Here is a 22761-nt window from a genome sequence, read left to right on the forward strand (position 1 = left end):
CCTCACACACACTCCAGTCACACACAGAGGCACTGGCACCATTCACACACCCAGTGTCCCCGGCAGGGTCACAGAGCCCACTCCCGTATGTGTGCAGACACACACCAGATGCAGAAACACAGGAAGCAGGACACACACATACAAAGAGAGTCTCATCCCTCCTCCCCGCCACCAGCGAGGTCAGGGGCCTCTGGCCACCTCAGCCACCGTCCGTGCCTATGATGTCCCAAACATCATGTGTCAGGTGGGTGCACTCCCGATTCAAAAGAGGCAGAAGATGGCCCCCTCCATCCAGCCCCCAATGTCCACACATCCAATCCAGTGGGTGCAGATGGCTGGGGCCCACCTCGTGCCTCTGGGAGGGAGACAGGGATGGGACCTGTCCACAGCCACACTGGCTATGCCCTCAACACGGGCCTACCTCGGGGTCCCAAGGCTAGGCACATCCATGGGGCAGTCAGACCTGCAAGAGAGGGGTTACAAGCTGGGGCCAGGGGCAAGGACTGAGTGGCCTCCGTGGCACAGGAAAAGCCAGGCAAGTCCCACTAGAGGGTAAAGATGGGAGAGTTGCCCTGACCGGTTTGGCTCAGTGGATAGGGCGTCAGCCTGCGGACTGAAGGGTCCCAGGTTCGATTCCAGTCAAGGGCATGTACCTTGGTTGTGGGCACATCCCCAGTAGCGGGGTGTGCAGGAGGCAGCTGATCAGTGTTTCTAACTCTCTATCCTTCTCCCTTCCTCTCTGTAAAAAATCAATAAAATATATTTAAAAAAAAAAAAAAAAAAGATGGGAGAGTTGCTTTGTTTGTGCTGGGCGAACTTGGAGTGAGGCTACCATCACCGTCCCGGGACTTGGGGCTCTGCCTGTGGAGCACACTGACTGGATCCTGCCCATCCTCCTCTGGAGAGTGGGAGGAATGATCCTCTTCCTCGGTGGCCCCATCGGGAATGAGACAGTCTCCTGGCAACTCAGTGTCCTTGGAGGGGGAACTCGGGGGAGGTCCTTGGGGTTGCTCTGTCTCTTCCCAGGGTGTGAACCCCGGGGGACAGCCTTGGGTGATGGAGCAGAGGGCTCCTCCCCTGTTCACTGACGTGGGGCTCTCCCCATCCAACCTCCAGCACCCGTTACCTCCTCACCCTTCTCCTGGTTGTCTGTGGCCCCTGCTAGGCCCATCACAGTGCCTGGTCTAGAGCAGACCCTCAACAAACATTTGGCTATGAATTAATGCCAAGAAAATGGGACCAGCCCCCGGGGGGGAGGGGGATGCCTCTGAATGCTCTCCTCTGGCACCTCTCCCTCCATCTCCTGGTACCCAGCGCTGCTCAGCCTCTGGGCCCTTTCCCTAGGGGTTTCCCAGCACAAACCCCCCTGGAAGGAGGGCAGAGGACAGGAAGGGCCCAGGAGCGATGGGGCTCCCCAGCCCAAGCCAAGACCTCCAGTACCTCTCGTCAGGGAGCGGTCTCCCTCCCAGCAGACAGTGAGAAGGCAAACTAACGGGTTGAGTAGGGAGACCCTACCATGGCTCATCAGAGTAGGAGAGACTCTTACAGGGGCCAGGGAACTGCCCGCTGTTATCAGAGGATAACCCGAAGCCCTCCATCACTCTCTAGGGACAAGGCTGTCAGAAACGGGGAAGGGGGTGGGGTGGGGAGGACCCAAGGAAGCAAGGCCAGGGAGTCCTCAAAACCCCTGGAGAGAAGAGAGAACAGCTCCTTCCCTCTGGGAGATGGAGAGTTAACTCCCTCCCTCCCCCACCCTGGGGGTCCTTAGTGGGGTGCTTCCTGTCCCTGGCAGCTGCTCCTGAGAGGGAGGGGCTGTGCCCCCTGGGAGCCTTAGCCCAGCCAGACAGCTGAGGCCTTGCCCCTCCCTGGGCAGATGTCCCCTGTATGCTAGGTGCTGCCTGACCCCTCCTTGACCTCGAGCCCCTACAGCGCATCCTCGAGGGAGGGCGGACAACCAGTAGGTCTCACCCCGTCTCCTCACTCCCCTGGCTCCGCGACACCGGCGCACACACCCACCTCGCAACTCCTGTGAGCAGGCGTCCCTGTCAACACCGGACCCCCTAGGCTGGGGCCACAGAACCCCCTGCGGGCGCCCCTCCCAACGCGACGCACATGCATGACCCTCCCCTTGGGGTGGCCCCGACACTCATGTCCTACCCTTCCCAATGCAGAGTGTGTGTGTGTGTGTGTGTGTGTGTGTGTGTGTGTGTAAGGAGGGCGGGAGGGGGGACCTGCGCGGGGGGGGGGGCCGAGGTGCACCCCCGGGAAGGTCATGACTTTCCGAGATTGGGGGAGGGGGCGCCCACGGCATTTCGGGGTGGGGGCCCGGCCCACGCCGAAGGCTGCAAACCCGGTGCGGGAAGGAAGGGGGCGTTTCTCAGGGATCTGGAACCGCAACGGCCTCCGCAACCCCACCCCCGACGGCCCCTCGCAGCCTCGGAGCGCCCCCCGCCCCATCTCCGTGTCCCCGCTCCCCGCATTGCCCGAGGCGGCGACCCCGACACCCGCAGCCGCTCCGCTCCTCTTACCTGCGGCCACAGGTGTATGCGCGGGGGGGGGGGGCCCCAGCCCCAGGTTCCGCGTCGGGCGGGGGAGGGAGGGCGGCCCCTACTCCCACCCGCCCGGGCTCTCCCCTCCCCCGGCCACCTCCGCAGCCGCAGCCGCCGCTGCCGGTGCCCTTTGCTGCAATGCGAGAGCCGCCGCCGCGGAGCGGGCCCGGGCCCCGGTCGCCTCGGTAACCACGACTCCACCTGGCGCGGCGCGGCGCGCCTCCGCGCACAGCCCCGCCGGCCCCCTCCCCGGCGCGGCCCCGCGGGCGCAGCCCCGCCGAGGAGCCGCGGAGGCTAGTGGCTGCGTCGCTGCGGTCACCCGATACTCCGGCCCTCCGCCCGGGACTCGGGTTGCAGAAGGGGGAGGGAGGTTAGCCAGCCAGCCTAGTGGAAGCGGGGGAGGGGCTGTGGTTGGAATCTAGCCTCGGCCCGGGGCCCCAGGGTCCTCGCCAGGCCCCCGCCCCCAAAGGCCTGGGTAGGGTGGGGGAGGAGAAGGCCCTGCCCCCTGACCCGCCACCCAGGGAGCTCACAGCCTCTCGCACCAGTACGCTTGCACCGTGGCCTTTAGTTCTCCCAGGACTCAATTCCCAGCCACGTCTGGGAGGCCTGGGAGGCCTGCCTCCGTGGTGGTTTCTGATCCTGCTCGGCTGTGTGACTGGCATTGGCTGAACTCTGGCCCTGCGCTTCACCGAAGGGGCCCCAGACTCCGCCGTGGGGCCTGGAAGCCTTGGATACGCGCTAAATATCAAGTGGTGACAGCATCCTGGGCCACAGCCCCTTTCTCTGACTCCAAGGTTCTGGGGCGAGGGTCCCCTCCAGCTCTCCTTCCACCGGCAGAGGCAGATGTGGGCAGGCCGAGAACCCCTCGTCCTGGGACAGCTGAGCTCACCAAGTCCAACTCACTCCTCTTCATCACCCCAAGCCCATCCAACCCAAGACACTCCATGTAGGGAGGCCTCTGCACGCCATGGGCACAGCCTATGTGTCCTCTGCCTCATCACCATCCCTCTTCCAGCCCCATTTTGGCCTCCACATGCACTTGGCCACCCAGGACAAGGCTGTCCCACTTGCCATTCAGTCTTGGGGGCAGACACATCTTTGTTCCCCGAAGTTCAGTCAAGATGGGGCAGGATGCCGGGAAAGGAAGTGGGCTGAGTGCCCTGTGAGTGATGCCAAGACATGCCAACCTGTTGCGAGACTTGAGTTCACTCAGCTAAACCGTCGGTGCTCCGGAGCCTCGTCCTTCCCTAGGCTGTCACATTTTTTTCTTCTAATTCTTACAAAAGTCCAGGCTTGCTGTGAGCTACCCATTTGGCTCCCCTGCCTCTGCACCTCCTCTGCCGCCTAAAGCTGAACACCAAGTGGTAGCCCCTCGGGGGGACTGCCCTTCCTCCTGGCAACTCTGTCTCCCTGGCCCCTCCTCCCCGTTTGGTCCTCGGATGCCTAGCTTTCTGCCATAGCCGTGCTCTGGCCTGAGCTGAGAGCCCGAGCCTGCCTAAGTGTGCCCCGGTCTCAGATAAGATCCATCTTCTCATCAGGGAGACAGGCCTGATGGAGAAGCAGGAAACAACTTCCGAACAAATGCCCAGCTGCCAACATCCTCTTAAAATTGTGAAACTAAGCCTTGAACGTAGCAAGAAGGGTGGGAGAGAGACATCATGAAGGACTCCCTGGTGAGAAGGCATCAGGGGAGGTTGGGTCTGCTCAGAGATGGAAGGGTGGGGGTGGGGGGGCAGGGGAACGAGATGACCTGCCGCCGGTGGGAATTATGTTCAGGGCATAAGACGCCAGGGGAAGGGGACTCCTGTTTAAAGAAGAAAAGAACACAAAAAATTTTTTTCAAAACCTGAGTATTCGCCCTCAAAAAATTCCTTCCCCAAAGCCAAACCTTGGCACAGGTTTGGAGAGGGAGTGATAGGAATTAGGCAACCAGGGGGGAGAAAACAGGGTATAAGGGTCTCCTGAAAATGGGAGACTCCTGCCTAAGAGAAAAGGACGCAAAATAAAACTCCTCGATACCCCCCTCCAAAAAAAAAATCCTCCCCAAAGCCAAACTCCGCCATGGGTTTGGGGTTGGGGTGGAGGTGGGTGACTCACCTGGGCCGGCTGGCCAGCCCCGGAGGGGGCGGAGTCGCCATGGAGGTGGGAGCAGAGGGAGCTGAGAAGGCACACGGGGTCCACGGTCCAGCCGCCAACCTGTGTGTGCGAAGCGGGGGAACACCCCATTAGGGGGAGCGGGCAGGAGCCGCTGGGGGGCTGTGACGGGGCAGGAAGGGGCATTCTCTCACACTGCGGAGGGACCCTGAAACATTGTCTGGTCCCTTACGGAGGGAGGGGAGGCGGGGTCTCTAAGAGCCATTGGTCTATTTCTGCAGGTTTCCCTCCTGTCAGACTTGGGGCTCCCTAAGCCTAGGGGAGAAGCTTCCCCATCAGCTATTCCTGAGGTCCTCTTCTTCACCTCCTTACACACTCTGCCAGGGAGCTGCTCCCCAGTCCTCCTCTCCTCCGGCTCTTCATTCCCTCCTCACTGAGGATGTCACTTCCTACCCCACAGAGATGAGAACCATGGGCAGGGGTCCTCGCCCAGCCCAGCGTGCCTCTCTCCCCACCCCGCCTTTCTCCCCGGCCTTCACAGAGGGACCGACTCTTCTCCCACCTCAAGGCCATGCCACACTTAAGGCTCAAAGCCCTTTGGATTCCTCCAGGACTTTTTTCCCATGCCCTCTCCCCCTCAGCGTCTTCACATTCTCCCATCTTCATTCATTCCACAAATATTTGCTGAGCCAGCACTCCGCGGAGGCACTGAGCATCCCATGGCCAGTGAACCGGCTGTAGGTCCCACCCACTTACACTCTCAGGGAGGGAATGAATGAGTTGACGAATAAAGGAGTGAATTTGAGAGTGAATGGCTGTGCTTTGATTCATTTCCTACGTATTTACTGAGTGCCTCCTCACCGCCAAAGAACATGCCAGACACGGATGAGGCCCTCAAACTCACCCACATCTTCTCTCACAGGCCTGCTGCCCCTTGTGGCCACCACCTTGGCTGTCTTCGTCTTTTTTTCTGGCTAAACCTCCCCAGCAGGTCTGCAGCCAAGGATCCTGTCCCTTCACCACCTCCAATCTCCTCTGAAAGTGGCCATTGGCTCACCACACCTCAAGAAATGAGCTCTCAACCCCCTCTGGACCCTGGCCAGTCCCAATGGCCATTTCTCTCCCCATCCCTCCTGACTTCGGAAGTGCAGCGGGCCCTCCTGCTGGGCCTGTCTCCTCTCCCTCAGATGCAGAGCTGTTCCGGGTCCCCCTTCCCCAACTGCCATGGCCTCTTCCCTCTCAGACTCCGTTCTGCCTCGGTGGCCACGCTATGCACCAGGTCCCACTCCCATCCTGACTCAATCCTGCTCAACCCTTCTCCTGAAGCTGTGGTCCCTTCAGAGTCTTGAGCTGTACACAGTGTTGAACAGACATCCTGTGAACACCCTACCCACTCCTCAAACTCTTCTCTCTGTTCCTGTCCCCACCCCCAAATCTCCCTCCCAATTCTCTCATTTCTCTCAAGGCACCAACAGCTCCCTGTCACACAGGTTTTTCTGTCTTTCCCTTCTAGACCAAGGCAGCAAACAAGCCTTGTTCAGCCCTCTTCCCAACCCCCCCTCCCCATCTTTTCCCTTTGTCTTCCATGACACACTCTTCTTCCTCTCCTTCTCCTGCCTCCAGCCACCCTTTTGTCCCCTGCTATTCACCCTGAAAAACAACCACAGCCCTTCTAGCTACCACCATCTGGCCCCACTTTTCCAGTCTGCCCCTGCCTCCCACCCCCCACTGCAGCCTTCTGCACCAGCCAGGTGGACCTCTGTGCCAGTCCCCAACCCAGCTATGCTCAAGTCTACGCTCCCCTCCGCTTCCCAACACCTTATAAAACACCCTTCTCCTTCTGGTGCCTCATCAGTCCTCTTTCATCCGTCTACACATAGTTTAGGTACCTCCTCCTCCAGGAAGCTTTCCCTGACCAGGGCTGCCCTTCCGACCCCCCTCCTCCAAACCCTCTCCCAATGACTGTGCTCCTCATATTTAAGCTGAACCATCCCTTCACCCCATCTAGATCACAAAGGCCCCTGCTTCCTCTTCCCAAGCCAGAGCAAACAGAGGGTACCCACAGAGGGGGGACCCCTCAGAGTGGGGACCACATCCCCTTCGTCTGCCACTCTCCCTATTCCAATCAGAACTCTGCTCCCAGGACAACTCTGGGGCTGGTTAAAAGCAAAAAGCCAGACAGAACTAGAGGTGACGTCAGGGGACAGATCAGGTACCAGAAATGAGCCAATGCATCCTCATCCCCTGCAGTGAGGATGGGTAGGCACACTCTTCCCCTCCCCCAGCCACACCCAGCGGTGCCTGGAAAGGGGGGACAGAGCAAGGGGGTAGGGACTGACACCCCAAGGCTCGACGGAAAGGATGCTGATGGCATGGAGCACCCTCCCCTTGGTCCCTTCCTCCACAGTGGACAGCGCCTGAGCCTCAGCGGCCATCCAGGCACCGCACCCACGTGGAACCGTAAGCAGAAGGCTAATCCCTAGAGAGGACTTTCCTACAGACGAGAAAGTCAGGTTTGGATAAAGAGATGCATCCGGGAACCCAAGGATCTGGGAGAGGCTGACAAAGGAAGCACCCCTCACCCCAACATAGAAAGGAGACCAGACAGGCCCCGGACTAGAGGCAGGAGCCCCAACCCCTCTCTAAGCCTTACTAATGGCAGGAGAGAAACCAAGGCACAGAGAGAGAGGGCCTCTAACTCAGGGTCACATGGAGTCTTGGGGAAAGGATGGGGTGGGGTGAGGAGGTAAGAGACCCCAGGAGTTCAGGGCTCTGTTCCTGCCAGGCCTGGGGGCACATCAGATCCAGCCTATTGAGGTTCCCACTGGGCCATATCACAGAGGTGCGCACCCCAAGCCTCTACTCCATCGCTGGAGGGAGGGACCCTCAGGTTCGGAACAGTCAGTCCCCAAGGTGTTCCCTCTCCCTTCCCCACCGCACCCTTGGCCTCCGAGGCGAGCCTTCCTGCCCTCTGCCCAGTCCAACAGCCTGCGTTAGGTGCCCAGTCCGGTGCAGGCCGAGGTCTGGAGGCCGGGCCCCGTCCTCACCCTCCCCAGGCTCCAGAAAAGGCCAACAGGGGCCATTGCCCACCTCTCCCGCTCGGCTCTTCCCTCTCTGCCCCAGATGCCTCTCAGAATCGGAAGGAGCCTGGGGGCAGGGGAGCGCGGGGCCAGACCCTCCCCCGCCAGCTGGCCCGCCCCGCCCCGCCCCCCCCGCCAGCAGCCAGCCCGCACTCACCTGCTCCCGGATCCGGTCCTGCTGGCCGCGCAGGGCCAGGGCGTGCTGGGGGTACTTGCTCTTCAGGTGGTCCATGAAGGCATCGCGCTTGCGCTCGGCGTCCGCCTTCTGGAGCCCGCTGAGCGCCTCCAGGCTCTGGGCTGCGATCACCGTGTGCCTGCGCTCGGACGTGTGCACCAGCCCCACGTTGGAGAAGCGCCGGCCCCCGCTGCCCCCACCGCCCCCGCCCCCCAGGGTCCGGTACTCCCGCGGGTACTCGGCATCGTCCGCAGACAGCATGGGGGGGCTGCTCCGCTCCGGATCTGCGGGAGGGGAGAGGGGACACGGCGGGGTCACCGCGCGCCCCGGCCTGGGGCTGCCCAGCCCCGCAGGAGTCACTATGGGGAGGGGCGGAGCGGGCCGGGCCTGGGGGGGCAGAGAGGCACGGGGTGAGGCCGGTGCTGCCCAGCCCCAACTAGAGGACAGAAGGAGCGGAGGCGGGGCTGGGGGGGGGGGGAGCCTGGGGCAGCAAGGAGGGTGGAGAGCCAGGGCAGGGTCCAGCTTCTTGCTCTCCCGCCGAGGGGTTCGGAGGGATGACTGCAGGTGAGGTCTTGTCCTTTAAGGCCAAAGAGGGTCTGGAAGCGGGGTCCTGGGCACCTTTCTAGCCACACGTCCCCTCTCCTCCTTAAGGCTGGTTGGCATGGGTGAGGGAAGGGGCTTCCTTTGAGGCGCTTCCTGAACGGGGTAGAAAGGAGCCTCCTGGACAGGTGGGGGTGGCAGCCTCCTCCCTCAGACTAGCATGTCCCCCGACACGCTTGTCCCTAGAGGCTGGGGGTTCACTTGGAAAGGGGCCAGAAGTGGGGGGGGGGCATAAAGGCAAAGGCCACACTCGGGGCTCCCCAAGGAGATGGAGGCCCAGGGACTGAGACATGGGACCCTCTTTGCCATCCCTCCCAGAGACAGACAGATGGACAGACAGGAGAGGCTGGGCACAGAGAGGACGGGGAGAGGCGGGTTTGGGATAAACTCAAAGGAAAAAGAAAGCAGACAGAACAGCTCAAGCCCTCCTCCTGGGACCCTCCCCTCCCTTTCTGCAGTCTCCCCTCCCAGCACACACACACACACACACACACACACACACACACACACAAGTTCAAGACCCACAGGGGACAAAGGACAGTACAGAAACGAGAAAAAGGAAGGCCGGGGGTTGAGGTCCCAGACGGAGCTCTGAATCCCTTCCCCACATGTTCACCAGCCCTGAGCCCCTGGCTTCCCCAGGCCTGGCCCTGCGGACTCCCACCCCGAAGTCCCAAAGTTGGCCTTCCCACAGCCCAGCAGGGGGCAGTGGTTCCAGAGGGCCCCAGGGGTGGCAGGTGTTGCTGGGGCTTACCTCGGCCATATTCCTGGGCATAACATACATTGCCCTCCCCACCCCCAGAAGTCAACCGCACTGCGAGACCCACACTATCTTCCTGGCACACCCCCAACCCCACAACCAACCAGCCTCAAAACAGTACCCCCCAAATATAGCCTTGGTCTGGGGGTGTCAGGCACTGCAGCAGACATATGCACCCCCTCAAGGGGCCTACTTGAAGGGGACCCAGCCAGATTCCATCCAGCCCAGCCCCTCAGCCCCCTCCCTCTACACACCACGGTTCCTCAGGCCTGCTGCCAGGCCTCCATCACCTCCTGGGCACCAAAGGCAAGGAGAGGAGATCTGGCCACCTTTCAGGAAAAGCCACCCCTCACCCAACACACACACACTCACTCCTCCCTGGGCTACGGCTGAGGCGTGTAGATCTGGGGGACAGAGCCCAAGAGGACCCAGCACCTCACACCAAAACCAAGCGAAAAGCGGCTTCTGTGGACACAGAGTCCCACAGCTTCCACGGGTCTGCCTGACGGCCATCATCATGGCCCATGAGTCTCCCAGGACCCCTGTCAGGGGCTGTTACTGTGGTCCCATTTCAGAGATGGGGCTACCGAGGTCAGAGAAGTCAGTGACATGACCAGAGGCCAGATTTGACCCCAATCCCTACTAGGTTCTCCCCTCCCCCTCCCACCACACTTTCCTGACATATGACCGTTGCTTATTGATGGAACACGGACACACACACACACACACACACACACACACCGCCTCCCCCCCTCCGCCCCCCCGCCAGGTGCTCTTTCTTGTTTACCTGATGTGTCCCCTGGCGCTGGGTCTGGGGTCTTTCCCTCCTTCTTCCCCAGGGCATCTGTCCCTCTCACCACACTCACCCTGTTGTGCTCCCCAAAGTGAGGTCCAGATACACAAGAGATGACTTTGGGAGGAGCATTGTTTTATACTTTAACCGTTTTATCTTCATTTGCATAAGGATTAGGAAAACCCCAACTAGAAGGTCCAACCACTGATTTCCTGAATAGCATTGTTTGGAGTGGCAGAGAAAGAAGATTTCCTTTCAAGCAAATTTAAAATTTATTTAAGTTCCAAGTGAGCTAACGAAAACGAAAACCGTATTGAGTTAATACAGCGCAAAGGTTCCCTGACAGGGAGGGAATTCATGAAAATGGCTCCTGACGGAGCGAGGCTGGAACCCGGAGCCAGTGCCTACCCTTCAGGAGCTGGTGGCCACCCCGGATGGCCAGTGAATGTGGATGATTATTATCACCCTAATAATCATCTGGGAGAAGGAGGGGCCCTGAAGAAATAGCCCAACCAGAGTCAGGGGGCTGAACCTCCTGTGGCCCTAAACCCCCCTCTTCCACTCACCCTCAGCACCAGCTGGCGGTTTGCAACCTCATCAGGTGCAACAGAGCGAGCAGGAGGCGGCCTCTGTGGCCAAGGACCCTGGACACCCGTCGCCCTCTCTTGGCCCAGGCGGGCGCAGACCCTGCCACGGCCTTGCTGCTGGAACCGGCTCTCGAGTCCTGCCCAGCTCTGCCTGAGCCGCAGGGACCTCGCCCTGTGCCCCACAGCCAGGCCTGCCGTGCCCTCCCAGAGCTCTGGGCACACACAGGCGCATTGGGACAGGTTTCCAACTCTCCTGTGCCCTCCGGGGCCCAGAAGAGCTGCTCTTCCTGATCCGAAGACAGAAACTAGCTGGGGGAAGAGCTGAGGCCCCTGCAAAACCCAGGCGTCCTAGCTCCCTGCCCCGTGCATGCCCCCTCCTTTCTGCAGGGCCCCAGGGGACCGGGAGGACTGGCCTGCGCTTCTGGGCTGAGGGGCCTTCCTGTTACTCTTAGGAGCAGGCCCCGGGGAGCTAGGGCCCAGGCACTTGAAGCGAGAGCACCACTAGGAAAAACCCAGGCCGGGGCCACCCCGGTATGGAGTCAGCTCCTTCCCTGAGGGACCCTGGGTTAGGGTTAGCCATTCAGTTACTTATCCGGTCTGTCCACACGTCTGTCCACACGCCTCCTCCCTTGGGGAGCCTGGGGCACTAATCTGTAAAATGGGACGTTAACCTCTAAACCCTCCCACGGTGCTGAGTGAGGAGCTGGAGAGACAACGGAGGAGGAAGTACATTGTTTTGAATTAAAGACATTCCTGGCACAGAGCGGTCGGGCCCTAGCAGGTCAGCCTTCCCATTTCATTACCCCTGGACTGCTGCAGCCAACACCACGTCCTCACAGCCTCCCTGGCCCTCCCCGGACTGAGCAGCCCGGTGACAAGCCTGGGAGATCGATTCCAATCTAGCAAGCAGCAGGCCCCGGGAGCCGCAGCCCTGAGCAGATGGATGTTTCCTGTTCAGTGACCGGGCAGGGATGGGGTGAGGGATCTGTCCAGGCAGGGGTCTTGGGGGGGTCAGGGAGGCCTTGAGGGAGTAAGCAGGACTGGGTTCTACGAGGGCAGGGACACAGGAATTGGAGGACTCGGGTGGAAAGGCCGAGTCAGAGAGCTCTGAGGGAAGGGGAAGGTTTGGAAGGAGCGGAGCCAAGCTGGGGTACACTGGGGAAGGGGCGGACTCTTGGGACTGAAGGTCTCTGAGGGATGGAGGTTGGGGGAGCCTGAGAGATAAGTTGGGGCTGGAGGGTTCGCCATCTCTCCAAGGACCCTCAGTGTGCAAGGCCGACCATAATATTTGAGTCAGAGATTCAAGCTACGGGAAAGATGCTCCGGACTGGTGAAATCCAGCCCAGAATAAGGGAAAGGGAAGTGTGGGGAGGGGGGGGGGGGGGGGGGGGGGGCGGGGCTCTGGTCACCCTCAGCTCAGCCCTCACAGCCTGGGCAAGGGGGAAGGGAACGCGGCCAAGCTTGGGGTGATCAGGAAGAGGTGGGCGCCCCCCAGTGGCGGCTGCAGAAAAAGGCGCAGGGAAGAGGGCTACACTGTTATTTGTTCCACCAATTCCGAATTTCATGTTTATTTATGAGCCTGATTTATTTTTATTCTCCGCTGCATTCTATTACATGAGATCACTGTAGCTCATGATGAGAATTAAGAGTCCCTAAGTCTTAGTGACACCGTCTGCTAAGCCATCAAGCCCAGCCCCACCTGCATCTTTACCCAGATGTCACCATTTCCTCTGGCTGCCCATGGGCAATGTTCACACATGACATCATCTTCAGAGGAAGGGAATGTGGGGAAGAGAGGAGGGGGAGGGAGGGGGGGAAGAGAGAGGAAGGGGAGACAGTAGAGAGCAGAGCGAAGCTACCAACCACGGGAGAGAGAAAAGGACGCTGGGGCCCCTGTTTTGAGGACCCCAAGCTCAAGATCTGGAGTTCAGGGCCCCGTCTCCCTCTCCCTGGAGGTGGGGAGGCTGGTCAAGGTCCCTCCCTTGGGGAGCTGAGAGGCCTCACAGGTGTGTCCCCGACCATTGCCGGGGCAGAGGTGGGGTGAAGCCCCTGGGCCTGGCTAGACCCAGTGAGGCCCGCAGGCAGGGCAAAGGGAGGCGTGCGAGGAGATTGCTGGGAGGGTGGGGGGCCTGGCGCAGACCCCACGGTGCCTTGCCCAAACACACGTACTTGCAGCTCGAGGCTCCCACATCCCACTGTCTGCAGCCAAAGCAAGAGGAGCCCAAGTCACCCAGGAGGAACCCCGAGGCGACTGCCACCATCCATTGTGCCTGACAACTTCATCCAGCAGGGTGCCTGCTGCGGTCATGAGGCGCAGTGTGCTGGGAGGTCAGAGGCCAGGGGCCAAAGGTCAAGCTTGGCAGAGGCTCTGGGCGGCACCTGGACCAGGTGAGGGGATCATCCCTTGCCCCACCCGCCGTCTTTGGGGGCCCTGGCTCTGGGCTGCTGTGTGCCCAGGCCCTCCGTCCCTGCTGTCTGTCTGTGGGTCCTTGGAACAGAAGCCCATCTGTGCTGTTTGCTAAAACCATCTTTTCCACCCCATGCCACAGCAACCGAAGTCATTTTCCGGGCAATTGCCTTTCTGTAAACATTCCTGTGTAATATCCCCCCAAACTGCTAATGCCCAACGCCCTGTTGAGTCTCCCTGTCACTCCAACCGGAGCCTCAGGGGTGGGGGTGGGCAGGAGGGGAAGGGCAGTCAGAGAGGACGAGGCAGCTGGACTGAGAATTAGGGACAGGGCTTCAGGTCCAGCACCTGGCACAGAGCGGGTGCAGAAACCCCTCACCTGCCCCCCACATTCCCACCCACCCAGCACCACCTCCCCAGAATGTCAGCCACCTCAGGAGAGCCTGTGTGGGCCGGGAGGGGAGGCAGGGAGGATGGGGAAGGGGAGCCCCTGGGAGGGAGGCCTGGGCGGAAAGGCAGCTGACTTGAAAGCCTGGCGGAGATGGTCAGACGATAAAGGTGACTTCCCGGTGACTGAGAGCGAACTGTCATCACTGGGTCCCCAGGGAAGGCCAGCTCCCCGCCCCCTGAAGTGTGAGAGGGAGGACAGAGAGATGGGAAGAGGCCAGATGGGACCCATCTCCCCGAGAGGGACCACTCACGCCCTGGGCACCGCAGGGGTCGGGGAGGCAGCAGGCACAGGGGCCTCAGAGGCCGCCGGATCCTTGGCTGGCGACTCACGTGATGCCCCTCCCCAGCGCCCGGCACTAATCTGCAGAGACACCGGGAAGGGCCTGGGGCAGGCCGGTTCTCCTCGCAGTGCAGCAAGGGAAACTGAGGCCCAGGGAGGTTGAGTGATTTAGTGAGAGTCACCATGTGTCTCCCTTCCTCAGAGCTGGGGGTGGGGGTCGGGGGGAGGAGAATAGGGCTTCGCCTGTGACCCTCCGGCCTCTCCCATCCCATGCCCAGGAAGCCCTGCTCCCCCCCAGCCCCGGGGAAGCTGGGTATCCAGACCCAGTGGGAGAGGCCCTGCCAGTCACAGCTTCATGCAGGCAGAAAAATACAAACCAATTTGCGCAGATTTAAAACCCACGGAAGGCCACTTAGTTGGTAAACGAGTTGGAATCTAATTAAAGGACCTTGCAGGGCTGGGGGAGGGAGAGCTCACCTGCCTAGGAGGAGCTGTTGCATGGGAAGCGGGGGTGGGGGAGGGGTGGGGGGAGGGGGGACTCCCAGTAGGCCTCTGGGCTTTCCCCAGGGAGAGAATCGGAGGGGGTGTTGGTGCCCTGGAGGTGTGGGCACCGTCCCCGCCAGATGCTGCCTCTTGCCAGCACTTCCCTCTCCCCCATCCCTAGGCTGGCTCTGTCCTGCTCACTCTGTCCACCTGCTCAGAGCCAGCACCCCCAGGGCAGGGCTTCTTCCCTCAGGTGGGCACATCCCATCTCCCGAGAGGGGCCACCCACCCCCTGGGCACCGCCGTGGTGGGCGCGGCAGGCAAGGCACAATGGCGCCAGAGGAGGGCGATCCCTGGCTGGTGACACACGTTTCGCCCATCAGACTAGGGACTCACCGAGGACCGAGCCTTGCCTCCTGCTCAGACTGGACCGGCCCTGAGAGCAGGGCCTGTGCCCCTCTCTGGGGGCGATAGGGTAAGGCCCCCGTTTACCTCTTTAGACGGGGGGCAGGGGGGGGGCTCCCTCTAACTGGGGCCTCCTTGACGGCAGAGGTACCACTCTGAGCAGATCGGGTGGCCCTGCCCAGCGGGGCGAGGTGAGCGGACCCACAAGCCAGGTCAGGAGCAGGCTGGGCCTCAGCACCGCCTCCCCCAGCGGCCTGGCTCTGCAGGGCTGTGGGGTTCCGGCTTCTCCTCCCTGTGCCCTCTGTCCCCCTCTCCCCAGGGGCACAGGCCCCGGGGCACGGGCGCCCTCTGACCTCCGCTCTTATCTCCGAGGCAGGGAAGCGGGATGTCTGGAGACTGCTCTGCTCGCCTCTCTCTCTGTCTTGAAAACCATGCTCCGCTCTCCCTCCAGCCAAACGCCCTTCCGCGGCCCAGAGCGCACACCGGACCGGGTCACCGGGTCACACAGGAGCCGCCGGCAGAGCCAGCAATGGGATCCAGGCGTCCGGGTCCCCAGTGACAAGGATTTTTCTGCTCACGATGTCACTTCCCAGAAAGCACCTGCCCAGGAGCCCCTCCCCCGCGGCAGGCCCCTGGAGGGCACAGACGAACAGCCCCCTCAGGAGGAATCAGCAGCCACAGAGCCCTGGGCCTGAAAGAGAGAGCTGGGGGTCACAGCCCGCCACACCCTCAGAAGTCAGGGTCCCCCCCCCCCCCATCCCCCGTGGTGTCCTGACCACACTCTTCAGAAATGACGCTGCTCCTTGCAAAAGAGCCAACAAGCCAGGCCCTGGAGCAGAATTTCAGAAACACAGGCTCCCTCTTCTCCCCGCACACCTGCCCGAGCAGACCAAGCCCTGGCATCACCCAAAATCCCGGAATGGGGGGACGAGAGAGCTGTGTCCAAGCCCAGCTCTGCCCCCGACGAGATGTGCGACCCTGAGCAGGCCAGCAGCCTGTCTGAGCTTCAGGCCTCTCGCTGGTTTTGGTTTTGGTTTTTAAAACCAGGAGCACAGGTTGTGCACTGCACGGAGGGGGCACCAGCCTCGGGAGCCAGCGGGGCGGGGGGGGGGGGGGGGGGGAGGGCAGTTCCTAATCCACCCAATGGCCCGATTTCCTCCCTCCACTGTCAGAATGTGACCAGACCCAGGACTGTGGGGTTTTGAGTTTTAGTTCTAATGAAGAAGATCTGGCTAATTGGCTTCCCAGGCAGGGAGGGGGCGGAGCTGCAGAGGGGAGCAGGTCACCCCCAGTCTGAAGCCTTTGCTGGGAAAGCTGGGGACGGCGCTGGCCGCTGCCCACACGGCGCCGCGCTCACAGCAGCTCCCGCGTGGCATCTCCACCATCACGCGCCCAGGGAAGGTGTCCTGTCAGCTGCACATCTCCTTGGAGAGGCAGCAGAGAGGAACAGGCCGCGGGAAGGGAAGGAGGGAACGCCAGAGCGTGGGAAGAGGGAGGGAGGTGCCGGTCCTCGGGCTCTGCGCCCTCTCCAAGGAGGTTTCCAGCACTCCTTCTCCCGGGGGGGGGGGGGGGGGGGGGGTGTGTGTGTGGCTACGGCCAGGGCAGTGGGAGTGGGCGAGGGACCTTTACGGTGTCCCTTAACCTGCCCAGAGGGAGGGATCCTGCTCCCAGGGGAAGAGACCCCAGTCTGTGGGAAGTGAGGGGTAGAAGGCCCATCCACCACCCACCTCCCCACAGGGAAGTGCTGTCAGTACCCAGTGATCAGCCGGGGCCTCTTACTGTGGAGCAGGAGCCTCCTCAGCCACACCACCGGCCACGGGGTCAGGCTCCCTCTAGGAGGCCAGGTCTCTGCCAGCACCCAGACAGCTGACCAGGGTCCTGCTGCCTCCAGATTCCCGCACACGCTCAGTTGCTCGCACACGCAGGCACACACGTCCGCTCACTCACACGTCTATCGTCACACTTGGGCACGGTGGCACCTGCCCGCCTGCCCAGCACATGCTCACCTCTACATGCGCAGTCCCCCTCCACAGGCATCTACGTGCAGAGGGGCACCCCCAGGCCTGGGAGGGCTGGGGTGACGGCACAGACGCCCCTCCCCCCCAGACTCACCACCACTCTGCCATCTCATCTCAGATGCCACAAGGACAGACGAGGCGCTGTGCCCATGCACACGTGTCACGTACATTTAAGACGCCCAGAGCGATCCCGGCACATCTGGGAGCTCCATCCAGCGCCAGGTCAATGCCTCTGCAGCTTGCGTGCAAGACAGCAGCGACCCCATTAACCCTCGGAAGGCAGCTTCCTCGGCCCCTCTCCTGCGCTGTCAAGTTCAGAGTTTCTTTCCCGGAGTGTTTACATTCTGTCTCAAAATAGATGGATGGGCCTACTGACCTCCAGGCCACTCCACTCTGACCCAGGTTCAACCAACAAGGCAATGCCAAGGCCTGAGCGGCCCCTCCCGGCCTGGCACCAGCCCACGTTCTGCCTCTACAGATGCTCAGCCCCGCCCCCAGGCCGAGGGGCCGGCGTGCCTCTGGCCGGCTTCCACCTGCTGCTGCGGGGTGAAGGGCAGGCTCAGCCCTCAGCGCACGGGTTCGTCACTCCACTGCCCAGCAAGCCGACCAAGAAGGTGGGGTGTCAAGCTCAGTGCCATGAGAGACCGCCGGAAGCAGGAGGAACGGAGCCCCGAGATGGGAGCAGGCAGGAGGAGGCTCAGCGAACTGCCTGCCCACCGCTGGGTCCAGGCTGACCTGGGCAGCCTGATCCGATGGCAAGGGCACCTTTCAGAAGTTCTCCCTGTTGTCTAACCAGAACCTCCCCAGGATCCGGGACGGTGGAGCACAGGCTGGAAGGCAGGGGAGAAATAAACAGTCTCCCCTCCCAACTTTCTGCAAAAGACCGGAAACCGACACCCCCTCTCCCCGCCGCCCCCAGTCATGGCAGTCTACGGGGCTCTTACAGCCATTCTCATTCCACGTCAGCCCCCAGGCCAGGCTGCGCTCCCCATCCTACAGGGGAGGAAGCGGGGGTTCAGGAAGGGAGTGACTTGTCCAACGTCAGAGTTGAGCCGCATCTCAACTGTGGGGGTTCTCACACAGATCCCCTCCTTTCCCTGCTGCCCCTGGGGAAGGTGCTGATTCTGCCACCACAGCATCCCCGAGCCTTCGTCCCAGCCATTGAGCCAGAGCCCCCGGCGTCTCCTCCTGCCGTCCAACTCCCTGGGAAGGGAGCTCGCAGACAACTCTCTGCCCTGAAAGCAGAGGCCCTCAGCCCCACCCTCTGCAAGGAGGCCTTCACTGGGAGAGCCACAGGGACTCTTCCCCCCCACACCCAGGCACCCCTGAGAGGCTGAGAGGCGGGGCGGGGGGGTGTAGCGCGGGGAGCAGAGCTGCCCCTGGTGCATTTCACCGCCCAGGCCCGAAAGAACCTCTGGGGACCCTACCCTTCCCCGGCCCCCTTCTCCCCCCTCAGCTGGGCACAGCCTCCCAGGGCTGTGCCGAGACAGGAGAACTGCACGTCCTCCCTGTTTCAGGGACACCATGCAGCCAGGGCTTGGATTCCTCCCGGACCAGAGACTCGTCACATCCGAGGCACCGATCACCTGGTGGGCTCCTGCTTCCTTAGAAGGAGCCAGCACTGTGTCCATGGCCCTCACAGGGGCCGGGGGACACAACCTCGCCCTTTGAAGGAAGACGGAGCGTCCTGAACCCACATGTTCTCTGCGGAGCCCCATCCCTCAGGTCCCTCTTTGCATGGCCTGGCTGCTGTCCCCGTGCCCAGCCATCGGCACTGCCCTCTGTTGTCACCACCCCTCTTAGCTGGTGGCCTCAGAACGACTCCAATGACCCAGATGATGTCCGAGCCGCCCAGAGGACCCCTTTCTGGGCCTGTCCTCGCCAGCCCTGCCCTGCCCCCCGCATGTGTGCCAGGGACGAGAAATGCCCAGGGCGTGCACAGCCCTGCTCTGGGACCAGAATGTTCCTTCCTCGCCTCCTGCTCCTCACTCTCGGGCCTCCCCTGACCTCAGGCCTCAAGGGTCAACGGGACTCCTGCTGCCTGGCATGGGTGGCTCTCCCTGCAAGGTCAGCTGACCCTGCCTGCTCCTTCCAGGCACTTCCATCGGCCCCCAGCGCCTGGCCTTGCTAATGTGAGTCAACGAGTCTGCTCTGGGTTTTAGCCCCTTCCTAACAGCTATGCCCCTCACCGCCCCAGCAAGGCAGATCCAAGCTCGAGGCACCAAAGAGTGTGCCCAGGAGTCTGAGTGGGCAGGCTGCTCTGCCCATCACTCTCTGGTTCGTGGCCTGAGGCCCTGGATGCCCTGTCCAGCTGCCAGCCATCTCGGGGGGAGAGCCCAGCCACATGGTGAGCACTGGAAAACCACAGCCCACAAGACACTATCTGAGGCACGTTAACCACACAGTGCTTCCTCCCTGCAACCTACTTCCTCCGCCCCCGTGCTGGCCCTGCCCTGCTGCCAGAGGGCCCCGGCTTGGACGGAGAGGCTCCCCACACCCACCCCCTGCTGCTTCCCTAACTATGCCCTGTGTCTGTATCCCATGCTCACACGGTGGCTAATTCTGGCGTCTCATCAGACAGTAATTATGGGGGAATCAGCAGCGCTGTCATCGCTGCCGCTCGGCACCTGTCACCACGCCGCCATCCCCAGGCTGCTGGGATGAGACCGGAAGCTGAGGGAGGAGGGGTGCACCGGAGCGAGGGGCGTCTACCCCCTCCTTGCATCTGCAGCCCCCACCTCCTTCAACCCTGCCTACCCACAGGCATGCAATGCATGCCAACCAGTAGGCTACTAGCCTCTCTGTTACCCAGGGCGGGCACCGAATGCATGTGTCATGTGTCCCATGGACACACACCCATGACCAAACAGAGTGGGAAGGACACAGCAAGCCAAGGCTCAACTCTTGCCTCGGCCGGTTCCCATGCACATGGCCCTGCACAAGTCCTTGTACGTCTGGCTGTCAGTTTCCTCAACAGCAGATTGGGGGACACGGTGTCTGCCTCGGGAAGGTGGGGAGAAATAAATATGTACAGTCTCTGGCGCAGTGCCTGGCACATGTACGATCACGTATTCGCTCGGCAAACGATTAGGACACATCCACTAGGTGCTGGGCCATGGGTGAGGCTAAATTAACCGCAGTGCAGCAAGGACCACACGCGGGCCGCACCCATTTTGCACCGAGACGCGGGCATTTTGTTTGGCGGGTGGTGTTCTGTTTTGTCTTCTCTGGATTTTAATGCCGTGAAGGGGCACATGTGGCCTTGTCCTCACCACAGTCCCCCCCATTCCCTATCGCCCTCACCCACTGCTTCACCATGTCTTGCCCCCCAGAGTGAACCTGGACTCGTAGGCTGCTGTATCCAGAACCAGTGGCCACGGGAGATCTGACACGGCGCTGGAGAAGCTCAGAGGGGCCCGGCCGAGGTGGTCCAGGAGGGGCCCTGCAGGGAGGTGCTGGCTGAGGGAGGGGCAGGAATGGGAGGGGGCGATGGGAGGAGGCTCCTGGAAGAGGAGTCACAGAAGCAAAGGCTTCTGGAGACAGAGCTGTCCCAGGAGGTCCCTCCTGCTGTGAGGCCTCCAGGCCCCAGGCGTGGGCACCTCCCACTTCTGCAGAGCGCTTTCCTGGGTGGTCTTATGGGTGGAGCTACGCTGTAAGACCACCTCCCCTGTCTCACAAAGAGCCACGCCCCGTCCCCATGGGTCTCTTCCCCCTGGTGGAATGGAACTCTGCTAGAACCAAAAGCAGGTCTGCCAATGGGAACTCTCTAACGTCCAGTCCCCCTACCCCGGAGTCTCCCCAGGGACAGAACCAGGAATGGGGCTGGGGGAGGAAGATGAGGTGAACCTCAGAGTTAATTTCCAGTGGCACGGACCCTGCTTGCGCGAGCGCAGAAGTGAGGGGAAGGTGCGCCGCTCTGCATACAGCATGAGGGACGGAGGCTAGACCTGAGAAAGGCGGGAGGAAGGAGGCAGAGGAGGGCTGAGGCTGCAGGGAGGGCTTCTCTGTGTGGCCTTGGGCAGGTTACTTAACCCCTCTGGTCCCGCCCCCTCCCCGGTAAATGCGACAAGAGCACGGCGCGCCCGGGATGGCGGTGAGGATGAAATGAACTAACGCACGGACAGAGCTTCATGTGGCATCTAGGGCTCATACATTATGGGTCGTTCGTATCTGCATTATTACTAGGGATGGCTTTCCCCCCAAACTCAGCAACAACTACATGAGCCCCGACCCCTTGCCAACCCTCCACCCTCCACTCCCTTCTCTCTCAGAGCCCACAGAGGGAGCTCAAAGGTCTCTTCTAGCCGAAACCAGAGTCAACATTGAGGGGCGGACCCCACTGTGTCCACCTCCACGGATGCCTCCCCACCCCCACCCCCACCCCCGGCGTCACTCTAACAATCCTTCACAGCCCTTGTCCAACGCCCACCCACGTCTCCTTCCCTGGGTGGAAGAGCGGGACCGGTTGCTACCCCTCTTTACAGATGCAGAAAGTAAGTCTTGAAAGGTATGGAGCCCCCTGCCTGTGGAAATATTCCAGAAGAGGGGGGTGCAGGAGGGGAGCATTCGGGCCTAAGGGCCGAGGTCTCCCGTCACTCCGGCCTTCTCCTGGCAACAGCCGGGGGTGCGGGAGGGGAGGGAACACGCTGCTGCTCTTTTAGGAAAACGGCAATTTTAATTAAGAGGCAGACAAACGAGCGCTCTGCATTCTGTCTCCGAGCGAAGTTATTAAAAAGCCATCCAGGCGGAGGCAGCCCCAGTGGCAAGGAGGGCTGCCTCCCCGGGCTGCCTGCCCGGATTGGGCCCAGAGCATCCTGCAGGGAGCTGACGAGATCTGGAGGACATGGAGGCACAGACACCCAAGATGGGGAGGGAGTCTGCAGCCCCTCTCCCCAGAGTGGGGGCCGGGCAGCACCCATACAGCACCCAGGGCACCGCCTGCCCGGCCCCGGGGCAGGGCAGGGCCAGGGAGGAGGGACGGAAAGGGAACCAGCCATTGGGCAGCCCCTGCTTCGGGCCAGGCTCTGAACGAGCCCCTGCTTTTCCTTTCCTCAAACTACGGTCCGCGGGCCACATGCGGGTGTTTTTGCCGTTTTGTTTTTTTGTGGGTTTTTTTTGTGTGTGGGGTTTTTTTTTATATTTTATTGATTTTTTACAGAGAGGAAGGGAGAGGGATAGAGAGTTAGAAACATCGATGAGAGAGAAACATCGATCAGCCGCCTCCTGCACACCCCCTACTGGGGATGTGCCCGCAACCAAGGTACATGCCCTTGACCAGAATCGAACCCGGGACCTTTCAGTCTGCAGGCCGACGCTCTATCCACTGAGCCAAACCGGTTTCGGCCCGTTTTGTTTTTTTTACTTCAAAAAAAGATATGTGCAGTGTGCATAGGAATTTGTTCATAGTTTTTTTTTTAAACTATACTCCGGCCCTCCAACGGTCTGAGGGACAGTGAACTGGCCCCCTGTTTAAAAAGTGTGAGGACCCCTGCTTAGCAATGAGCCCGGTGGGTGTTCTTGCACCGTTTAACACAAGAACATAGAGGCGCAGAAAGGGACAGCCGTCTGTCCCGGCCACACAGCGAGGAAAGAGCTTCACTGAGGTTCGGAGCCCAGGTCAGGCTGACTCTCACGTCCAGGACCCGGGGTGCTGGTCCTGGCACAGAAGTGGGGGGATGGACTCCCTGCCCGTTCTCCCTCCCCCAGCCTGGGCTCTCAGAGGCCCTCTGAAGTGGCCTCCGTCCTGGCCCAGCAATGCTGCCTCGAGTCCCCAGGGCCACCAAGGACTTGAGGGGAACTTGGTCCCGGCTTGCTTGGTGGGGGCACACTACGAGAGGGGTGTCATTGGGTCACGGACACTCTACGAGGACACAATGTACGGAGCACCTGCCAGCAGAGGGAGCAGGGGCGGATGGGGCATCAGTGGGCATAGAGTCATGGCCCTGGGATGGGGCGGGCTCTACAGTCGGCTGGCCAGGCCCCAGGCCCAGGCCCCACAGCTGGTGAATCAGACAACCCCTTAAGCCCTATTGGCTCACCTGTCCTGGTCACTGTTAGGCTCTGAGCCTAGCCCAGTGCCT

General features: G+C 61.5%; 1 protein-coding gene across 1 annotated transcript in view; it reads right to left on the reverse strand.

The window, feature by feature from the left end:
• Window positions 1–22761, reverse strand: part of SRCIN1 (SRC kinase signaling inhibitor 1) — a 63661-nt gene that overhangs the window by 31326 nt on the left and 9574 nt on the right. The window contains exons 2-3 of the mRNA XM_054709579.1: window positions 7881–8182; window positions 4647–4745 (exon numbers count right to left, since the gene is read on the reverse strand). Of these exons, the coding sequence (XP_054565554.1) occupies window positions 4647–4745; window positions 7881–8182 (401 nt within the window). The remainder of the gene's footprint in view (window positions 1–4646; window positions 4746–7880; window positions 8183–22761) is intronic.

Source organism: Eptesicus fuscus, chromosome 20, assembly GCF_027574615.1.
Source record: "Eptesicus fuscus isolate TK198812 chromosome 20, DD_ASM_mEF_20220401, whole genome shotgun sequence".
Classification (NCBI taxonomy): Eukaryota; Metazoa; Chordata; class Mammalia; order Chiroptera; family Vespertilionidae; genus Eptesicus; species Eptesicus fuscus.